Source organism: Asterias rubens, chromosome 6 (assembly GCF_902459465.1).
Source record: "Asterias rubens chromosome 6, eAstRub1.3, whole genome shotgun sequence".
Classification (NCBI taxonomy): Eukaryota; Metazoa; Echinodermata; class Asteroidea; order Forcipulatida; family Asteriidae; genus Asterias; species Asterias rubens.
Genome location: NC_047067.1, coordinates 2056297 through 2079467, shown reverse-complemented (window position 1 = coordinate 2079467; position 23171 = coordinate 2056297). Strand labels below are relative to the sequence as shown.

General features: G+C 37.7%; 1 protein-coding gene across 1 annotated transcript in view; it reads right to left on the bottom strand.

Annotated features, from left to right (window-relative positions):
• Positions 1-1820: 1820 nt before the first annotated feature.
• Positions 1821-23171, bottom strand: part of LOC117291376 (ankyrin repeat and IBR domain-containing protein 1-like) — an 84670-nt gene continuing 63319 nt past the window's right edge. Inside the window, exons 21-22 of the mRNA XM_033773027.1 lie at positions 21650-21733; positions 1821-5532 (exon numbers count right to left, since the gene is read on the bottom strand). Of these exons, the coding sequence (XP_033628918.1) occupies positions 3647-5532; positions 21650-21733 (1970 nt within the window). The 3' untranslated portion in view covers positions 1821-3646. The remainder of the gene's footprint in view (positions 5533-21649; positions 21734-23171) is intronic.

Below are 23171 nucleotides of genomic sequence, written 5' to 3'. Positions count from 1 at the left end.
TCTCGAAATGAAATTCGTGGAAAATAACTTCTTTCTCGGAAACTACGTTACTTCAGAGTGAGCTTTTTCTCACAATGGTGTATACTATCTACAGCTCTCCATTGCTTGTTACCAAATAAGTTTTCAAGCTAACAATTATTTTGAGTAATTACCAAATAGCGTCCGGCAGCTTTATGCATGGAATTGTGCACAATAGGTTGTTAACTTACTCCTGTACTTAAACAAAAAATCCCACCACATTATTTGTTCACTTCTATCGCAAAGAACAGCTTCATGCAACCAGGCCATGTTGATATAAAGTAATAAGTACAATTTCAAAACAATTGTAAGGCACTTCCCTCCCGGAAAAGTGGGAGAAGCAGAACGTATGGCGACACATTAACGCAAAACACGTCGGAATGTTGGAGTTTTTCAAAGTTTATAACTATTTCCCCTTATGTTGCCAACCGTATGGGTTTTGACAATCACCGAAAAGCACATCGTGTATGTCACAAAGAACTTCCGGGAAACAAATAAGCAACATTTGTTTTTCTTCGTGAGCAATTAGGGGCTCAGGATTGTGAACCATTTCTTGAAACTATTACGTGTCCTGACTACGAAAAACAATTCTTAAAGGATTTGGATTTCCCACAATATCCATAATGTAATAAGAGCAACATGTAATAATGTAAATAACATGTAATAATGTACTAATGTAATAACAACAATAATGTAATAACAATAATGCAACATGTAATAATGTAATAGACACAACATGTAACAAACGAACTTACTTTATTATGCATTGCATAGCATGATATGGATAACATCGTTAGTATTCCATGTTATTAATACCTTCCAAGTAATCAGAAAAAAACATGATCATGACCATGACAACAATTGTATTTTGAGGGAAAGCTTACGGAGCTCAATTATGTCCCGACTATATATGAAAACAATAAGGGATAATCCCATACCATCAATAAATGCATGAGCGGAAACATGTAACAAATGCACTTACTTTGATTTGCATACTGGTATAATAGCATTAGTATCTCATATTATTTATACTTTCCAAGTAACCAGGCAAAAACCAAGACCATGGCCATAAAATAATGATAGCTAGTTTAAATCAGGTAATGGTGATTCAGTAAGTAGCTAATACTTGTTGTAGTCAATGTGAAATCAGTTTAGTAGGATTCAAACCAACAATCTCAGACACCGCCCACAAAATCAGCTTGTGGCCCAAAAGAACACGAAACCTGGGAAGGGGGATAGAGTCCGAAAGATGACTATTTAAAGTCAATATTACTGACATTTGGTAAATATTGAATGAGCATGCTACGTAGACTTAGTACAAAACCCAGAATCCATTATCAGAGGACTCAAGCAGAATATACTCTATGCTGTTAAATGGTGCATTATTATAAAGTATTTTCTTCCGGTGAACTTTTCTGTGCTTTTAGCCAATAGCTGAGTGACGTCAGAAAAGGCTGTTAAAATCTCGCGAGAAAATACAAGACATGGCCCATTTAAAGACGGTGGACACTATTGGTAATTGCCAACGACCAGACGTCTCACTTGGTGTATCTCAACATATGCATAAAATAACAAACTTGTGGAAATTTGAGCTCAATCGGTCGTCGAATAATGAAAGAAAAACACTCTTGTCACACGAAGTTGTGTGCTTTCAGATGCTTGATTTCGAGACCTCAAATTCTAAACCTGAGGTCTCGAAATCAAATTCGCGGAAAATTACTTCTTTCTTGAAAACTATGTCACTTCAGAGGGAGCCGTTTCTCACAATGTTTTATACTATCAACCTCTCCCAATTACTCGTCAACAAGTAAAGTTTTATGATAATAATTATTTTGAGTAATTACCAATAGTGTACACTGCCTTTAAAGTACGCGACTTTGTCTCCAAAAGAAGAGGAGACTTTTGAATGCACACATTTCATTTATTAATTCTGGTTATGAAGGCAATGATTCTCAGGAAAGCGAGCTTGACCGCTAATACTAGCCAATAACCCAATGGAGAGAAGACAAGGAAGGAAGTTACGGTTTTAGATGTGGGAGGAAAACCCCAGAGAATTATTCCAGGGAAAAACCCACACAGTCAGGCAGGGACTGAAAACCTAATCTACATATCTCATCCCGGCTGGATTCGAATCAGGGTCCTAGACGTGTAAGGTGGGGAAAGACACCACTATGACAAATCAACCTTTTGTCAAAAAGGAGAACTTAACAAATTTCCTCCAGTCCTGCTATTGAAAAAAAAAAATGTTGTCGCCCCCCCCCCATCCCCCTCCTCCCGAGGCAGGGGGAAAACCTTGAAAAAAACCTGCCTCACCGTTAACCACCTTTTATTACGAACAGATACGAATTCAGTTTTTGCATTTATTCGTCACACACAGCTTTTGCATTGGAATAAAAGTTGAACAGCTTCTGGTTTATTTTCTTTGCACAGGTTTTAATAAAGTGACATTAACAACAACAAAATATATTGCATGCATTTCTGAGTACAACTACATAAGAAATCAAAAAGTACATTTTGTTGTGTCTGCGTAACTAGGGTGTATTACAATTGCTATCTCAGACCGCCCCCCCTTCCCCCAAGTAATTTAGTTTCTTCTTGAAGACTGATATGAACAAGACACCAATTATACTACTTATTTCACAGTAAGATTTGTTAGCATGTCTTCCAGCATCCCAACAATTCATTAAAAGTGGGTATCACAACAATTTAATTTCAGGGATTTTTTCATTCCCAATCGTTAATAATTTTTTACATCAGTTCTTGAATAAAATTTGAGACTAATCCAAGTCTCATTAAGTTGTGTGCCATTTTTTGCATAAAAAGCTTAATAATGATAAATTGATTAGTTTTATTTCATTGCTCATTAATTATAGTTGTAATCAATAACTGAAAAAAGGAAAAACTTGTAGTTTTAAGAAACGTTTTTTAAAAATACATCCATCTGCATTGACCAAATACTGAAGGGGACAATAATTCATTTACAAAAAAACCACCTGAAAACTGGATTTTCATTGTATCTCTGCGATGTTCTAAATGCACCGTCTTCCACTGGGTTCTGTGTAACATTTGAACTGCATCGAAAGTCGCTGAGCATGCATACTTTTGCTAAGCAGATCTGCCGCTCTGCTAGGCAACTTAGAATTGTGCACATTTTAACCAACCGACAGTGTGTGTTAGATTACATTGAGAGTGACTGGCTTTCTGCTTAAATATTGAGTGAAGTACAAAGCTTGGAACGAGAAGGGGTCAAATTTCATGGAGCTGCTGAGATTACAAACTTGCTTAGCTTGTTAAAAATTATGCTCAGCACAAACTGGTCACTGAGCAAAATGCCACTGAAGTGTACCATTAGGAGTTGGTTGCCAGCCAATTTTATATGCTCAACAGGTAAACTTGCCAAGCAATATTTGATGCATGTATGAACAAAGAAATTGAGTTCGGGATGGGGTGGATAGGGGTTGATAGCTCAGTTGGTAGAGCGCCAGCACATTACAACCGAGGTCCCAGGTTTAAACCCCGCTTAGTAAATTTGTCTTTATTCCAACCAAATTTGGTCAGCAGCTCTATGAAATTGGACCCTAAACAGAGGATTCTCTTCAGAACGAGGCCTAGCATTATAAACAGTGTTCTATATAAACATTTGCCACACCTTTGTTTCACTGTCCTCACCGTCACCCTCCAACTTCCCATTGTCTCCAGAACCACCTGCCTCGGTACCAGCAGATCCGGTTCTGGCCAGTTTAACTTCGCTACAGCCAGCTGAATCCGGTTTATGGACATCTGTGGACACCTGTCTAGAAACTGGGGATTCTGCTAATGAAGGTGATTTATCATCGTTGGCACCAGCGGTTGCTGATGAAGCACTACTGCTTGCATCACCACTTCCAGTAATGGTTGCAGCCGTCACAGAAGACGCAGGTGTGGAATGGTTTCTTGTTTCCTGCCGTTCCCAAACTGGTTTGTCCCCTGAGGCTACCGAGCTGTGTTTATCCTCCTCACGACTCTCACAGCTTGATTTGTTTTCTGTTTCCAGGTTTTGACCTAGCGACAGTACCCATGGCGACTCTCTTGTAGCTATTTTGGGAACGTCCTTCGAGGGAGCTTTCTGCCTTGTCGATGATACACCCTCAAGATCCTCCAGCTGGGTTTTGTTTCCATCAGTTTTTTCAATGGGCTTTGGATCACATTCTTGAGATTCTGAGTCCTGCCCACTGGAAACAGGCAAATCAAGCTTATTATTCTCTGAGGTTTCCTTTATATTTCCCTCAAGGAGAGAAGGTTCCTCTATGGACAAGGGTTCCGTTAGGGTCAGTTTGGTTTTTGTTTGTCCTGGTTCATATCTTATATGGACTGCGGAATCAGATTGCAAAATGTCAGATTTTTTCGCGAGAGAACCTTTCATAACAGAAGCACCCACTTTCCCGGTGTCCGACCGTTCTTCAACAGAGACCCCAACAGCGCACTCTGTGTCTGAACCGTCAGCAGGGGAGACTTCCACTTTTGGAGTTCCGAAGTCCGTTTTAACGAACAGCGAGTTACTTGCCGCTCGTTCTCGCTTCAGTTCTTCTTCTGGCGTAGCCTTCCTCGACATGTACAGTTCTATATTCAAGCTAGACTTTCCAGTACTTGTGGTGTTGCTGGCTTTTTTGGGTGAGGTGCTTCTTACAGAAAGCTTTGATGTCTCATCTAAAACCTTTTTTGTTTTGGACTTTGCAAGCAGGGGGCCTTCTAGCCATACTGGTTTAGAAGCACCAACCGCCGTCAACTTACCGTATGACTTTTTGGCATCTAGGCCTCCTCTCACACCAAGAGATTTATCGACAAGAGGAGAAGCGGAGCTAGAGGAACTGACAGAAGTCTTTGATGTGGACAGCTGTGATTTCTCTTTACTAACATGCTCCGCTGATAGAGCTCTTTGAGATTCCAGGTGAGTGAGAATACTCTTAATAGCTGGGGCATACGGGTCACTTGAAGCCCTGACAGCCCTAACGGCATCTCCGCTATCCAACGATATCGCACTGCCTTCCTTCTTAGAGGTACACTGTGATTCATGTGGAATCCTCCCAACGTTGGTTGAGAAGAGGGGATTCCTGTTGGGCTGAGACCCAGAGTTCCTCTTGGCACTCGACATGGAAGTTTTATACGGATACTGTAATAAAAGCGTCTTTGGCAGGGTTCTCTTCTTCTCGTCGATCCTCCTCTCCCAGGGAGTCTTCACCGCCTCCTCCTCCCCGGCCTGGAGATCCTCATCTGGCGACAGCGTCTCCCGCTTGATACGCTCAAACTCCGATTCCAGCTCTTGCGAAAGATCCAGCAATCCTCCTGTCGGTAAGTCACCACCTGATGTGGATGTCCTGCTTGAGGAACCTGTCTTATAGCTTCGAGGGTAACCCTTGGCGTCCCGGGCAGAGATGAGCTTCTTGCGACGGTTCTTACTGGAGGCACTCTTAGAGGACACTGAGGGGTCGTTCTTCATCCTTCTGGACTGAGAGCTACTTGGGCTTGCCTCAGTTTCTGTAAAGTAAAAAGAAAAATCATGGTAAAAATCATCTTGTGCTTTTGAGCAAGGCACTTCACTATAATTGCTTCATACAAAGTTTGGAAGGTAGTGCCTTCTGCTCTACCACCCAGGCTCCTAGTGGATGATACCCATGCCTTACATCATTACGGCCTTGATGAAGTGGGATATCCATGTTTCAGCCCCAGGAGTAGAAGGCAATGTGCCCCTGGTGACAGTTTAAAATCAGTGAAGTGTGAAGCCCTCACCTTGAAGTGCTGTCGGTTTCTCATAAAAAATAATAATTGTTTGACTAACAAAAATAGTTAAACTGATGGCGACTAATGCAGGGAACTCCTTTTGCTCCAAAATATCTGAATTTTCAAGCTACCAATTTTAAAATAACTATTTAAATGGAGGGTAACCCTTTGGTAGTTACTTCAAAAATTAATTACCATAAAAGCTATATTGTAAGAGGCACTACAGCTGTTGATAATGTGTAACATTATGAGAAACGATTCCCTTAAAGGCAATGTGGTGATAGTGGGATTCAAAATCATTTAAATATGAGAAATCATTTTGTATGTGCATTTTTCAGATTGTGTATTCCAATTATGGATCAATCTTCCTGCGTGGATATTACCACTCCAGATTTTTCACAAAATCTAAACAGTCAAACCACCTAAATATTCACAAGTTTGCTAGTTTTATTTTCTATAGCTCAATTTGTATAGGATTAAAACAATGAAACGGTTCTAGAACCAAAGGAAAACAAACAAATCAGTATCAATTAAATACACTGGACACTATTGGTGATTGCCAAAGACCAGTCTCCTCACTTGGTGTGTCTCAACATATGCATAAAATAACAAACCTGTATAAAATTTGAGCTCAATCGGTCGTCGAATTTGCAAGATATTAATGGGGGAAAAAAATGCCCTTGTCACACGTAGTTGTGTGCTTTCAGATGCTTGATTTCAAGACCTCAAATTCTAAATCTTAAGGTCTCAAAATCAAAATCGTGGAAAACTAATTCTTTCTCGAAAACTACATTACTTCAGAGGGAGCTGTTTCTCACAATGTTTATACTATCAACCTCTCCCCATTACTCTTTACCAAGTAAGGTTTCATGATAGTAATTATTTTGAGTAATTACCAATAGTGTCCACTGCCTTTAAATTTAATTCAAATATTATTTCCATTAAAAAATGAACATCACGGTAATTAGGAAGGTGGTCTATTGAACAAAGAGGTACAAAGAACCGCTAGAATAATAATTAAATGGGACACAATGAAAAAAGGGCAAATACGGATGCATACTCAAAAGACAAAGGTATAGAAATACTTTATATAAAAAAAACTAGATTTCAAAACAGAACTTAAGTTAAAACAGAACGAGAGACAAGGACGAAACAGGACAAACAAACAAAGAAAAAGCTACTTAACGAGCTAGGATGGAACAAGACGATAAACCATAACTAGAAACTCTAAAAGGTAAAGGATGAAAATGAGAAGAAGCTAGTCGAAAGATATAATCATCACTTTTTTGGGCTAGCTTATGTTCAAATTTAAAAGTTGGCTGCCATAGAAAGTACATGCATTAACATTGAATTGAAAATTAAACCATTGTTTGTTCAGTTTTTTTTCTGAATCACATAATCACTGTCCCAAATTTAGTCCCAAATCTGACGGTTCTTTAAACTCCCACAACAATTGACCTTTTCTCTTCCGGTATGGCACAAAACAACAAAGCTAAAATCATTAAGAAACATTTCTAATTATAGTCCTCTTTTAAAGATGACCTTTATGTAAGCATGCTAACTAGAGCTTGTTAAATAAAATGTTTTTTTTGTTTTCAGCAAAAGGGTTTCTTAATCCAAAGATAAAGTGCTTTTATGTCCTGTTTATTCTCATCAGTATAAATCACGATTACAGGAAAAAACAGAAGCGAACTGTCTCGGTAATGTACACTGTAAACGACTCTCTGCCAACAATATTTCATTTATGTCCGACTGGGAGCAATGATGTAATTCATCCTTTGAGACCCTTTTTCCGGATGAGTCGTTTACGTTATCGTCAAAATGTCATAGATTATTGTTTAAAGCTCGACAGTGTCAGGCATTCTTTTTAATTAAGCTTATGCTGCGAAGACAATATATCATGTTTTGTTGGAGTTTGTGATGTGGGAAGGATTAAATATCAGCCATTAGGATGTAGCGTTGTTAATGTATTTAATGTAATACCACCAAAGATATTATTTTATATTTCTGGTAATGAAACCAAAATTGTTTCATAAGTTAACTTAATCACATAGGTGACCCCGGTTCCATTCCTGGTCAGGGCCATATGTGAGTTGAGTTGTGCGTTGGTTCTCTGCTGTGCCACGAGGGTTTTCCAGACTATCTGGTTTTCCTCCCTCAGGAAAAAATCAAACACTGTCGCTCTTGCCTGTGCTCCGTGGTCATAATGGGTTGATGTGCCCTTGCATGCCTGCTTCTCGAACACGTTGTAGTCGCATCCTTCGCAATTCAGCTCTAGCTGCGAGTAAGGACGATTAGCCCCCCAAATTATTATTATAAGCTTGCAAGCCTGGGTGTAACAAGGTTGGTTGCTATGTGAACCAGAAACACGGGGTTAACCCCTGCTCTTCTAAGCATTCTTGGTTCTTGTACGGGCACTACCAATACTTGTACACAGGACCAGTAGCTACATGTATGTCCCATCCGAAGGACAAACCAATTATCGTAAAGTATCTTGCTCAAGGATGTAAGTGTCATAAGCGGGACTAGAACTCACCCTCCGCTGATCAGAAACATTAGAGCTTGAATCCTGTTCTTATAGTCCTGTTCTATAGTTGACAGGCCACTATACCTCTTTCTACATCCACAAATTATTCAACGTGACACTGGAGAAGGTTTAGTACCTTTAATCATTTCTCAAAATGTCAAATAAGTCAGACAAGATCCTGTGATCAGCACAGGGTTATTTCTCTTTAATATAAACGCAAGTGTACACAGTCTAGACGGCCAGCCAGATAAATAAACAAGATTCGCTAAAATTGTGGAAAAAGGTGAGATGATGTACAACATTGGGTTTTGGGACTGGATTATCATCCTTTGGGATGGCTTCCTGGGTGCATTTTCAAAAACGCGTTTTATAAATAAAACAAATACTAATGACTGGAGCAAGTTTGTTGCAACATTGAGACCAATTACAAACTCCCTCTGTGATAGTGAAGTTAATAACAAGAAGTCCCTAAAAAGAAAGCTAAAGTAGCAGTCCCAGAGTATTTTCTACCCTCCACCCAGGTAGTAGTTAAAAAGCAGGACGGTTCTTTGGGGAACTGAGACGTCTCCCAAATTCTGAAAATCTTCTCCGCTGTAATAGAATATTAAATATTCAGCTGTTTACTAATAGTGAAAAATTTGAATTTCTTATGAGTTCTACAGACGAATCTATTATTAAATGTGTTGCCAATTGTCTTTTTATTTATGAACTTAAAAGAAAAACATACTGTCTGATTAGCTCTGTTGACTTTATTTTTTTCCTGCCAATGTATATTAAAATAATTCAGGTTTAAAATGTTGGTGTAACCCTCCCCGGGTAAAATGGTGTGTTCCAAGTTGGAATAAAAAACAAATGAATGAATGAATTAAAGCAAGACAAGTTCTCAAAAGAACATAATCTACTTGGGAAATAGATACACACATGTGCAACATGGTCTTTTATTTCTCTATAGTATTAAAAAAGAAATGAATCTACTAAGTGCTCCAGCCAAAGAGTTCAAAGAATAGGGGCGAGTGACAATATGCTGTATTCATGAAAAACTTCACCCCTCGATAATCATATTAGAACAAAACAAATTATGTGATCACGGAAATATCAAATAGTGGTTGAAATCACAAGAGGATAATTCCAATTGTAAATCAGTTTAAAACATGAATTAAAGATACTCCTCCATTAATGCTCGACTGCTCTGTTAGGCAGTGGTGAATAATTCATTGAATTATTTTGACCGATTACTGAGCAAAGGTCGTGGTGTTGTTTGTATTTAAGAAGGATACAAGATAAAGAGTTGATGATGAAAAGACAATAGGAGGTTGGAAATAAATTGGGATTTTATACAAGGCTTAGATAAAAGGTCAGTAGTCTTAAAGGCAGTGGACACTATTGGTAATCACTCAAAATATTTATTAGCATAGAACCTCACTTGGTAACGAGCAATGGGGCGAGGTTGATGGTATAAAACACTGTGAGAAACAGCTCCCTCTGCAGTGAAGTAGTTTTCGAGAAAGAATTAATTTTACATAAATTTGATTTCAAGATCTCATACTTAGAATTTGAGGTCTCGAAATCAAGCATCTGGTGTTTTTTCTTTCATTATCATCTCGCAACTTCAACGACCAATTGAGCTCAAATGTTCACAAGTTTGTTATTTTATGCATATGTTGAGATACACCAAGTGAGAAGACTGGTCTTTGACAATTACCAATAGTGTCCAATGGCTTGAAGGATTTATGTTTACAACTGTTTCTAACATCAGGAAACAGAAAGGAACACGTTGCCTTTGATCGGTCGAGTTGGTCTTTCAAAAGCGTTTGTAACCGTTTGTTATAAAATGCATATGATTAAAAAGATATTTTAAAAGTAGAACATAATGATCCACACAAGTATCTCTCAAAATTGCGTGGTTTTCCTTTTACCTCATCGACTAACACGGTCGGCCATTTATGGGAGTCAAATGTTGACTCCCATAAATGCCCGACCGTGTTAGTTCGCAAAGTAAAAGGAAAAAAAAACACGCAATTTCGAGGCAAATTTGTGTGGATCATCGTGTTCTACTTTTAAATCATCTTTCTAACCATACGCATTTTATAACAAACGGTTACTAACGCTTTTCAGAGACCAACTCGACCGATCCAAGGCAGCGTGTTCCTTTAACGATTTGACTGTTTCCTTGTTCAAATATTTATTGATTTTGATTAAAGTAAGCAATTTTCAAAAAGATGTAAACTACATTCTAAGGAATATTTTGGTGATAGTTTGAAGAAAATAAAAACTCTGACGACCGATTGTGCTTAAACTTTCAGAGCTTTTGTTATTTCACATTTATGTTGGGTCGTAAAAGTGTGGATACTGGTCTTTTGACAATAATGATGCTCACGTGTGTTAAAGGTAGGGTCTTACTTTGGTAATGACCCTAAAAAAGGGGGGGAAATTTTTACCTGAAAGCCTACTTTTTAATTGATGGTAGCAAGCATACTGTGGAACTATTTACTCTGAAGTTCCCCAATTGAATATTGTACACATATTGACTGGCAATGAGGTAACTAGTGTACGTCTATTCCCCGAGGGACTTTGAGTGACCAGAAGAGCGACCTATTTCCCGAGGCCGAAGGCCGAGGGAAATAGGCCCCTCTTCTGGTCACTCACAGGCCCGAGGGGATTAGACATATACTAGTTACCCAATTATGCCAGTCAATATGTGTTTTATAACACAGCACGGTCTTAAATGTGAAATAAGAACAGAAATCTGGAAAAGAAAGGAAGTTTTTTAGTTGCTGTTTACGGTTCAAGTCAAGAGAGGGCGCTGTAACCGGGCACTATTTTCAAAGACTAGTGCCCGCTCGAACTAGTTCCCGCAAAACACGCGATCACTATATTAATTCATTCCACGTGTCCGTGTTCCAGCCAACCAGAATACAGGACAAGCAAGGGGTGTGTAATAACAATTTATAGAAGTATATAAACAAAATTTGAATCTCAAAAAAAAAAAATGGAATGAAAATGTTTTTCCCGTTTTCTCAACAAGGAGACACTGAATTGAACTGAAACTTTTATATGTGACTAAAACAACTAAAACGAAAAGCATTATATTGACAAAAACAAAATGGTGACCCTGAACCTTTAAACGAATGATCTAAACAACAACAACTCAGATAAAATTAAAAAACTCTGTCCCATCCCTTTTCAGCCCCCTTCCATTAATCATAAACAGAATCACGAACAAAGCTTCAGAAGATTGAATATTGTTGAGTATTATTACTTTATCGCACGCAGTCACGAGCATTAACCAAGTAGAAATCAATGCTGGTCAGCCTAATTGCGTATCCCCCATGCATTGTCAAAACACCTGCTATTCCGTGGAAAATAACGGCTGGATATCGACAAAGGACACCTGACAGGAATCAAACAGAATCCCATCCAACTGAAAACATCTTAAGTTAAAAAAAAAACATCTGATGGCCATATAGCTTTTTAATTAGTTTCTCTTTTTAAAATTTTTTATCAGGCACCTGGAGCATTTATTATGGATATGTGCGCCCTATAAATACACATGTATACCCTATAAATAGTTATATTGGAAAGGCTCGGACCACTTTATTTATGAAAACAGTCAGGTATCAAGGCCCCCTACTCTGGAATCAGCTCACCCCAATACCTTCATTTAGAACTGTGCACAGCTTCAAAAAATACATGAAAAACCTACTTATAACCAGTATCGTCTAAAATGACACCACCTGTAACTACACGCGTACCATGATTATCCATTCCAAATTATCAAGTTTTTGTAATTTCCTAAATAATGTTCTGTTAATTTTCCTTTTTGTTATCAACTCTCAATATGTATTTATGGCTGCATAGCAAACACATTTTTTTCAAAACAGTTTAATTACACACAATCATTGTTTTGTGTTAATTTTGCTGTATGCACTATACCTTTCACCGTACCTTCATTTCAATAATCAATATTGTTATTGTTATAAACTAAAACCTATTAATTTATATTATAACGGGTCCCGGCTCTGTACAAGCCTAGGCTTTTTCCTGGTGCCCTCCTCTTATCACTCGTTGTTCTTATTTCTTGTATGTTTCATGATTATTTATTGTGATATTTGGAAATAAAAAACAAACAAACAAACAAACAAACAAAATGAAAATTAATTTAGCATGTAAAACACCCATTAACCAGTTATGGTATTATACCAAACCATAGCATAACTGGTTAATACGTTTTTACATGCTAAAACTTGAACGAAAATTATTTGTTTTACTCATTTCTCAAAAACTACAGCACCTCAGTAAGTAAAATTTAAAGGGAAGCTTTCTACTATCATAATCTTCAAACTGTGTAAGTTAAATGTAAATCTGTGGACATTGTGTTTAGTGTTAGGAAAAGTACATTAATTTGTAAGTGCGTCATGGCTGAGCCGTCAAGCGCATCCGACTCTAGCCTTTCATCAAGGAGTCGGAGAGCACAGCGTGAGTGACAAAGCCTTGGGGGCCTTTTTCAAACTTGCAAAAAATTTGTACTCAACTACTTTATAACCTTTCCAGGCAGATTTCATACATTTTTACGTTATGTTTTTTACATACATTAGATATTTACTCGTCCATGCAAATATTAAATTAAAACTCAAATAGGTAGTTAGAAGGTAATCTTAACTTCTTTATTTTGTTGCTGTGTCATGGCGGAGCCGTCAAGCGCAAGTGACTCTGGCTTTTCTCCAAGGCCTTCGAAGCTTACACAAGGAAGTTTAGAGGTGAACAATGGAGCAGATGATCAAAACAAAATGTCTAGGCAACTTTATTTGGATGAAACCATGTACTATTGTTTAGCCTTTGCTATGGTCGAAGCATCATACTTTATGGCGCATTGAAGCCACACATATTGTACTTGTTATTGTGGTTATTACTTGAAACCATATTATCCAGATGGGTTATATATAGTCCTCACGCGCAAGTGCTGCGGGCCATGCTGCAATCGCTCAGACCCTGGCAGCGAAAGATTTGTACACAAAGACATGGAAAAACTGTGGTCCTTTAAACTTTTTAGGTGAATTAAGTGCCAGTCTCTTCGATTTACACAATTTCTTTGCCAGGGCAGCTTTACAGACAGTAAAGTTCTGTGTAATCACACTAAAACTTGTGTGTTGTCGGCGCTGTTTTTAGGATTCAGTGTTTGTTTAGTTACAAATATCCATGATCAGTGTTCAAAACATCGTTATGTATGCTGTTCTGTTAAGGATTCTGTAAATTGTTGAGAAAGACACCTAATTCACTTACAAAGTTTTAGAAGGCGAGAGTTTCCTTGTCTTTGTGTACAAAACCTTGCACTGCCAGTGTTCCGTTAATGACAGCACTTGCGTGAATGGATTGGTCTTTACTTGTAAAAAAAAAAAACAACAAAAAAACAATGACAACAAGAACAAATCTTAGCACTAATAGCTCGGTCTTGAAGTACATGTTGAGTCTTGAAGAGCTGGAAGGTATTTCGAGTGGCAGATTGGAAAGGGGACGTTTTACATTATTACTGTCAATCATTGAGAAAGACACCTAATTCGCATCAAAAGTTTTAAAAGGCGATGACGGTTTTTCAATGTCTTTGTGTACAAAACCTTTGGCTGCTAGTATCCCAGCAATGGTGGTGCGGCATACAGCACTTGCGCGCTTGGTTTTGGTCAACACTTGTTAAAAACAACAACAACAACAACGACAACATGAACAATGCTAGCACTAATAGCTCGTTCTTGGAGTACATGCTGAGTCTTGAAGAGCTGGAAGGTGTCTCGAAAGGCAGGTAAGAAAGAGGACGCTGTAAAGCAAAGCCAAACACATTCATAGCTTGCTCATTTAAAGCATATTGGTTTAACAAGTGTTGTTCTGGAGTTCGACAAGCCGCTGTCATGCTGATAGACTCGTAAGTGTTTGATTTAGGTGTTCTGCATGTCAAGTACCTGTCTGTCCCACTGTTTGCTCTTCTTTAAGTATAAAGGGACTATCTTGAGTAGTTTTCCATCATCTTCACTATAATTACTGGATGATTGTCTAATAGACCATGGACTTTGAAATGGTCCGTTCACCTCCGACTTGCATTCCATAGCAATCGAAAAGGTGTAGCTGTGTTTTCTTAAACAGCTACTTGAGCGAAAAAGGATCAATGGAAATGTTTTTTAAACTTGTATTTTGCACCTTTGAACAATTTTCTTGATTTCGGTGCTGAATAAATGTTTTCTGATTGACTGATTGATTAATAATGTGTTAATCATTTAATTGTAACTTCAACATTTTAACACTTCTGAAATTTTCAGAATTGTCAATCAAACAATTTGACCCAAACCTAAAGGTTTCAAGCACTAGCTATAACTCTTGCCGTCGATGGTGTGCATCACAACGACAATTACTTTAATTTAATATAATAAAAAGCTACAGGTTTGAACACAATGTGGATTATGTCATTCTCCCTTTGGTGACTGCATTAGTTCATTCAAGAAAAAGTAAAGGCTCTAGGAAATTTAGAGAAAACCCTGAAATGTAGGATGGTTACACAAGCTAGTCTTTTGATGTTAAATAAGGTCCCTTTGTTACGCAGTCTCTAGGCGCAGTTACACAAAAATATTATTGTCACTTAAAATTACATAAACCACATCTCGTGTTTTTTTACATGACCACTAATAAGGTTGCCAATTAGTACTCTGGTTTGACCCCCAAAATAAATCTCAAATATTCATTTGTTTACGCCTCCACAAACAAAGTCTTATTATACGTCAGAGTTTTGAGGCTAGGATCAAAATTTGTTTTGAAACGTGTTTTGAAAGTATGTTTTTGAACGTGCCCTTCACAGCATGACAGAAGACACAACGTCTTTGTACGAGGACATTTTTTTGCCCATTCACTTTTGTTATCATAGTCAAGTGCCTCGTCAGAACTTATTGTGATGTTGTTAGATGAAACCCTGTTAAACAACAATCCCACACAAAGGTTTAACCTGGTTTTGTAAGTCAACTTGGAAAACAATTGAGGCTAATCACAAAAGTAACTCGAAGGTGGCCTTTTGTAGAATTTGTATAACAGAGAGATATATACCAAGTATTATCAAACAAGAATATTGATAGCGTCTTATCATGACAGAATACACAAAGAGGACACATTTTTGGCTACTCACTTCTCAGTGCCTCAAAACTTATTGTGAAGTCGTAAGACGAAACCATGTTAAACAACCGTTCTAATTCTCAGTTTTTAAACCTGGTTGTGAAAACCAACTTTGAAAATGTTGAGACTAATTACGATATTAACTCGAGGGTGGCCTTCTCTAGAAGTTATATAACAAAACATTATTATCATAGGAATCTACACACACTCCAACCCCACCTCCCTATACGTCCAGCTGTGGTTCAATAAGTTTATTTGTACTTGCTCCAATATAGACAGTCTGTCCATGGGTTTAGTCCTGTGAAAGCTCCCCCTAATGGTCATGTCACACTAGCCATTTTTTACAGGCAATCAACTGCGGCGCATGCTACAAGACCACTCAGGTAGCACCATACATTTGACATTTTTTTAGCCTTTGAGAAAGACTCTGCTAGGATCAAAACATCAGGCCATTAACTATAGTTTGCTTTGAAGTCATACCCATGTACTTATTGAGAGCCCTTGTTGTTGTGGTTTGTTACTTGAAACTCTATGGATAGATTATATTTAGCCCGCGCACACAAGTGCTGCGGGCCATGCTGCAATTGCATCTTACTCTACCCAAAGACAATCATGTGAAGACCAAAGTGTGAATGTTTTTTCCTCGTTGATAGTGCCTACAACACTATCGCCTATACATTGTCCAAACATGTGTTTGGATCCCTAAGAAAAATATGTGATCATTCCAATCTGAATGCTCTTCTCTCCTGGAGATTGCATGTAAATTGACTCAAGTAACATGGGGCTTAGTTGCACTGAATAGAAAATGTTACAAAGTTGAGTGACAGAAGTGTGCAAGAGTGTAGCACATGAGTAATTTTCCAAACATGTCTTACGTACTAGTCATTCTTCGAGCAAGGTCTTACGATCCCCAAGAAAAATATGTGAACATTAAAATGTGAATGCTCTTTCTACTACATGTTCTAGGAGGCTGCCTGTAAATTGCCTCTTTTAACAGCGCTGCGCTGGGTAGACAATGTGATGAAAGTTTCTTCCTTTGGATGGGACGTAAAGACGTTAGTCCCGTGTGCTGTGTAATGCACGGAAAAGATCCCAGCAACGCTTATCGCTAACACTTAAAGAAGGGATCCGCCCAGGTGTTCCTGGCTGTGGCTGCTGAATGCGCCGTAGCACCTTGTAAACCCTCATCAGGTGCTACATAATTGGGTCTCAGAGTTCATAACTTCAATAACCTACATGTATCTTTCTGAAAAAAATATATATATACTAAGCGCCCTTGAGTACCTTGTTGGTAGATACGTGCGCTATGTATGACTTCAGAATTAGTTTAAGAACTTGAGCGACGGAAGTGTGCAAGAGGCAGGGCTGAGATAAGTCAGCTATTGAAAGAGAACAGGTGATTGTGGAGACACCTTTACAATCCAAGGATGAGGCAGCCACAGATGCCAAGTCAATGCCCAATGATGATGACTGATGATGCTGATCTGCTGCTCAAGATGTTTATGAAGAAGGAACATTCAAGAAAGCTTACAGCGCAATCAAGACTAATTTTGGCCTAGCTCTAAATCACGCCAGGAGTGTCAAGTCTGACAGACGTGGCGTGTTAGAAATGTTCACTACTTTATTATTATTAGAGGGAATTAAGGCATTGCATTGTGAGGTATCAATATATATTCGGTTTGCCATAACACCATGTGTGTATCTACTTGCCAGGTAGAATATATTCTTTTGAGAACTTGTGTTGCTTTATGATTATTCTACGATTTTCGGAATTCGGGAGACTTCTCAGTTCTGAAAACAGCTGTCCTGCTTTTTAACTACTGGGTGAAAGGCAGCAAATCGAGCCGGACTATACATATATATAAAAAAAAGGCTTTAGTGGATCGAGGGCTTGTATTAATTCAATACTGCGGAGTGAGTTCTTAATTGGTCTCAATGTTTCAACTACCTTGCTCTAGTCATCGTCAGGAAACACCACTCCACGGTAGCAGACTATAAAGCAAGACAGAACCTCATTAGAGCATAATCTACCTGGCAAGTAGATGCACACATGGTGTTACCACAACAAATTATATATTGATACCTGAACCATGCAATCCCTCAAATCTCCTGCTATATTATTACTATTATTATAATCAATTTCAAATAATAATAGTAATATCAGTTTTCGTAACACTGATCTCCACAATTTGAGAACTTTTGATTCTCCTACCCTTTTAACCAATAATTGATAAACTGGCATTTTTAGGCAACATTGATTTAACCGCATTTATAACTGCTGGACCAAATTCCCTCTGACGTCAGATCTTTGCAAGTTAATTCTCAATCTAAATATGCCCTTCATGAACACCCCCCACTAGTGACATGCAATTTGGGGGTGGTTGATTTTTCTTAACTGTCTTACTCAATAATTTGTGCACGTGCAAAACGTGCAAAAAAATTTGAAATATATGTATTAAACATAGTATTTTAAGAGTCATTAGACCTTTAAGATTTGCTTATTATGTATTTTTGTTTTTTAAACATTTCTACTTTAAACCTATACTTCCATGTCTTCTACTGCTGTTTTTGCCCTTTTGCTCTTGTCTTTGTTTCTTGGTTTTATTCCGATGTGTGATCAAGAGTCCCCCATAAAGTGGGCCTGCGTGCCTGTTTCGTGGTTTCCCTTTTGCACAAAATGTCATTCCTCATTTACTGGCAGGACAATTTTCCTCTTCTAAACTGCTCACCAGAAGTTAGGAAACTTTTTTAAATTGAGTATATTTTTATTATTTATTACTCTCTTTGAATTAAAGCCATTAGCACTTTTGGTAAACAGTATTGTCCAGAGGCCAACACTTCGTGTATCACAATTTATATATAAAATAACGACCATGTGAAAATTTAGGCTCAATCGGTCATCGGAGTCGGGAGACAATAACGGGAAAACCCATACCTTGTTTCTGCACGTTTCGCCATGTCATGACATGTGTTTAAAATAAATCCGTAATTCTCGTTATCGAGAATTGATAATTGTTTTAATGTTTTCTCAAAAAGTAAAGCATTTCATGGAATAATATTTCAAGAGAAGTCTTTCACCATTACCTTCTGTAAACCCTGTAAGTTATTTGTAAATCTGTGAACTTTTTTTTTTTTTTCTGTTCCGAAAGTGTATAATGGCTTTAAGTTATAAATTAATGTGAAGCTAAAGTGTTCCTCTTTAAAATGATACCACGTTTGCAATGATGACCTGTTGCTGAATATGGCCACATGAGTGAGAAAGAGACAGTCACCAATCAAATGTGCCAAAATTAGCCATTTTGTATTACTGTATGAACAAACAATGACACTGTAATTCAAGCAAGCTAGGCAACTACTGATCTTAATCCACTTTATATTGAGACAAGAAGTTCAGTAACGAGTCTTGCAAATACCCAAACAAGGTGTTTTTCAAGAGATAGGGGGGCGGGGATATTGTGTGTGGTGTTCTCACTGGTGCAAATCTTTGTGTAAACCAAATATTAGTGAAAACCATCCATGGTTCTGAAGCTTGACCAGTTTGATTATTGATCATTACCTATTGACGGTTTTGTACAGATAACGATAATTTTGGCACATTGAATTTGTGACTTTGCATCATTGTCATTCATGAAGCCAATTTCAGCAACATTTCATCATTGCAATGTGGTATCATTTTAAAGAGGAACACCTCAGCTTTGCATTGATATGTAACTTAATACGAACAGAGCAACAAATTATTAAAAAATACTCGATTGAAAAACGTTTCCTAATTTTTTGTGAGCAGTTTATATTCAAGCGAAGTGTTCACCAGGTATAAAGCTATTTAATATTTCCACGCAAACGTCAAAAGCAAATGAAAATTGCCAGTTACTCCAATGGGAAAAACAGCATGGTGTATTAATCTGTTTTTCCAACATAAATGGCTTGCAGCTGTTGTACTCTGATCTTGCATTCGGTCTGTAATCTTTGCGTAATACAAGAACAAATTGGAAAAAAACCCATTATAATCATTGATCTTTGAGGGTATTTTCAAAAAGCAAATTCATTTATTCTTGAAAGTTAGAGGCGCTGGACACGTTTGGTAATTGTCAAAGACCAGGGGTCGATTTCCCAAAGAGTTAGGACTCGTCTTATCTCGAGTAACTCTTCCTAACTTAGGATTAATCTTAAGGTCTGCAAGCTACAGTGCAGGGTTGGGACTCGTCCTATGTCCTAAGATTAGTCTTAAGTTAGGAAAGGTTTTGTGAAATCGACGGCAGTATTCTCACTTGGTGTATCCCAACATACTTGCATGCATAAAATAACAAACCTGTGAAAATTTGGGCTCTATTGGTCATCAAATTTTAAAGAGAACAATGAACGAAAAAACACATGGTTGCATTACTTTGTGTGTCAGATGCATAATCAAAGGCTTCAGCTGAAGTATTTCATTATTTGATTGAGAAATTACCTCTTTCTTAAAAACTATGTAACTTCAGAAGGAGCAGTTTCGCACACTGTTTTAAATAATAATAAATAATAACATTTGAACAGTATTTATATAGCGCAAAATTACAATTAAGTCTCAAAGCGCTTTTGAAAAGTGAAAGAGTGAAACCAGGACTACTGAATACAAAAATTACAGAAAATACAGAAAGAACTACAAAATGCATACTATGAAAAACACAAGCTTTTTAACCAAAAGATGCGTCTTTAAATTACACTTAAACTGTTCTAGAGACTTTACCAGCTCGCCATTGCTCGTTACCAAGTATGGTTTTATGCTAACAATTATTTTGAGTAATTACCAATAGTGTCCAGTGCCTTTATAGGGCTAAGGGAGGTAGGAGGGTGAGACAATGGTTTCTCCTGGCAGGAATACCAGCATCATTTACCGACTGAACTAATAATGATCAAATGAGGACCGCAGGAAAGATAAATACTTCAATTACAACGTATTTTCTTCACAGTTAGCTCCCAGCTCCAAGCCAGCAGCTGTTGGGCCAACGACCATTTCCTGTTTTTGACTCCTTGTGTAAGTTTACCAACTCTGCGTTGCCAATGGCAACCATGATGAACAAATAGAACAGCAACTGTGCAAATCCGGCATCGTGTTTTGTTGGTGTTCAGGGTTTTTCAATTACGCAAGTTGCAACTTCCCTGATAAAAAAATTCTTTGTTGATAATAGTTTTTATACTTTTGTTAGGTTTTCTTGGGAATTTGTTTATGTTCATCAATGAACTGTCAGCAAAAAATATAAGTATATAAACAAACTAATCTACACACTCATTTGAGTAAGTTGCCTACTTGTTTACAGTTTTTTTTTTTTTTTTTTTTTCACGTAAAAAAAAAGAAAACAACAAAAAAACACGGAATTCCGCGAGGCTGAAAGGATTTTTTTAGTTTGAAAATTTAAACACACAAACACAACGGAACAAGGCAAAACGACAAATAAAAGCAGTACAATTAAATTAGAACTACATTGGACCCAGACTAATCAAGACTAGGATGACTATAGACAGGCGAGGGGGTGGGCTGAAATACTTGATTAATTTGAACTTTAAAGTCTAGGGTCATATCCGAAGTGTCTTCTACAGCTACGGCTAGAACTGCTTCTAAAAGTGTGTTGCTAATAGGTCTTCCTATACCTCAACGCATGGTGACGTGGAAACCTAGTCATAGCTACTAATAGACCCTTCCATAGGTGCATGGCGCAGACGCTATTGCGCGTCTGCTTAGTGCACAACTCTATGGCGTTTGACAACCAACAGGGTCTGTGCGCATGCTTGAATGTGATTAGCATATTTCATGGGAAGGGTCCATTCGGACACGGCATAGGATTGACTGATGGAATAATGTTCATAGGAGGGTTGGATTGGGTGATAGGATTACACAGTGAAGTGAAACCAATGATAAAAACTTCAAATTCATAACAGGTTTTAAGAAAGCTGTAGATTACACAGAGAATTCAAAAAAACAAAAACAGGTATTAATTACTTTGCAAAGGTCGTGAAATTGAATCCCATCCAAGTTTTTTTCATAATTTTTTTCCAAAGAACTCAGGAAAGTACTACTTATACAGTGCTAAGACACATTAGGGTATGGATAAAACAAAATTAATATGCTTTATCCCCGATGCAAATTTAACATCCATTTAAAAACACATAAAATGATATCCCTTTTTTTAATTTTCAAGACAAGATAATTTGGTTGAAACATACCTCCACTGGATTCCAATTCTTGAAGTGACAAATGAATGGCCTTTCGAAAGTCGTCATCGTACGTAGTCAATATATCACCATCACCTAAGAATTGATAACAAAAGAATTAATGAAATATTGATTTCAAGTGGGAACATAATTATAAACCCACTCTTCAGTCCTCTTAATTTCATTCATTTATTAATTATAGGCATGATATTTGGTCCCCAGAAAAAAAAAGTAGAAAACAATTATTGAGTACTTGAACACATGGTGTAGGCTTAAATAAGGGAATCAATGTTTGGTGAAGAGGTTTTCAACTAGTGGTTTAAACCCAACGAGGCCTGGTTCTTGATAATTTTACCAAGACAAAGTCGAGGTAAATTATAAAGAACCAGGCCTCGGCGGGTTTAAAACCGATTCAACACACTTTGATTCCCATTCATAAATACCTTTTCGGTTAAAAACATCATCACTTTTTGGTCAAAAAGTAAAATAAATGCAAAAAATATAATTGTTAAATGATTTCTTTCAACACAACACCCCTCCAGCTATGAAATGGTAACGCCCTCTGCCGCCCTTGGGTAAACAAGGGAATGCTGTGCGCGTCGCGCGTATCGCATGGTGTAGCACAATTAATTCAGCCGTTGCTCTCAACCAATAGGAATGAAGAAATTGTCTGATAAGAACAGGTGCAAGGTCACGTGTCACGCCCATGAATTAACACTTTTTATCGGTCATAAACAAAGGTTTATACACACCCACATGGCACGCTCTCCACCAATAGGAATAGCGAAACTGTCTGAGGTATTTATGATTGGTTTTTTAAAGCTATTTAAATAAGGTTTTCTGAATTTTTTTACGGGCAAAAAAAAAATCGGACCAAAGCAGTAAGAATCTCAAGCCTGATTAATAGCCTAAAGGTACAAATAAAAACAAGAAAGTGAAGACAAAACGAAAAAGGCAATTTCTGCATGAATGAATATTTCCCCATTTTAAATTTTTTCTTTTTTGTGGGGGGGGGGGGGGAGCACCGGTATTTCTGATCAGTAGAGTGTGGGTTCGACTCCCAGTCTTGAAACTTGTGTTCTTTACAGCAAGACATTTGGATGGGACCTGTAGCCATCGGGCTGGTAGTGTTGTTAAATAAGAACCCTGTTACACTTATTGTAAAGAGAAAGAGCATATCCCTGCGTTTCTGGCATGGTCTGGCAGCAAAGTGCACCACAGCAAAGAGCACCACATCAACTTTATAGTTGCTTCTTTCTCATAAAATCATTCTTTAAGGAACATTACAGAATTGGTTTTTGCTGACAAAACAGTTGCTGGCAGTGTAAGCACTAAGCTTGGGCGATATCACGATATTATCGAATATCGCGATATTAATTTGGAAACGATTTCGATATCGGATGGATTTGGTTTTAATCGAAATATCGATATATCGCGATAATCGCGATATATCGTAATATCGATTAAATATCGCGATGTATTTCCTAGCTGAGACATCTTGCACCCCATAGGTTTGGAGTCAAACCAGAAGAAT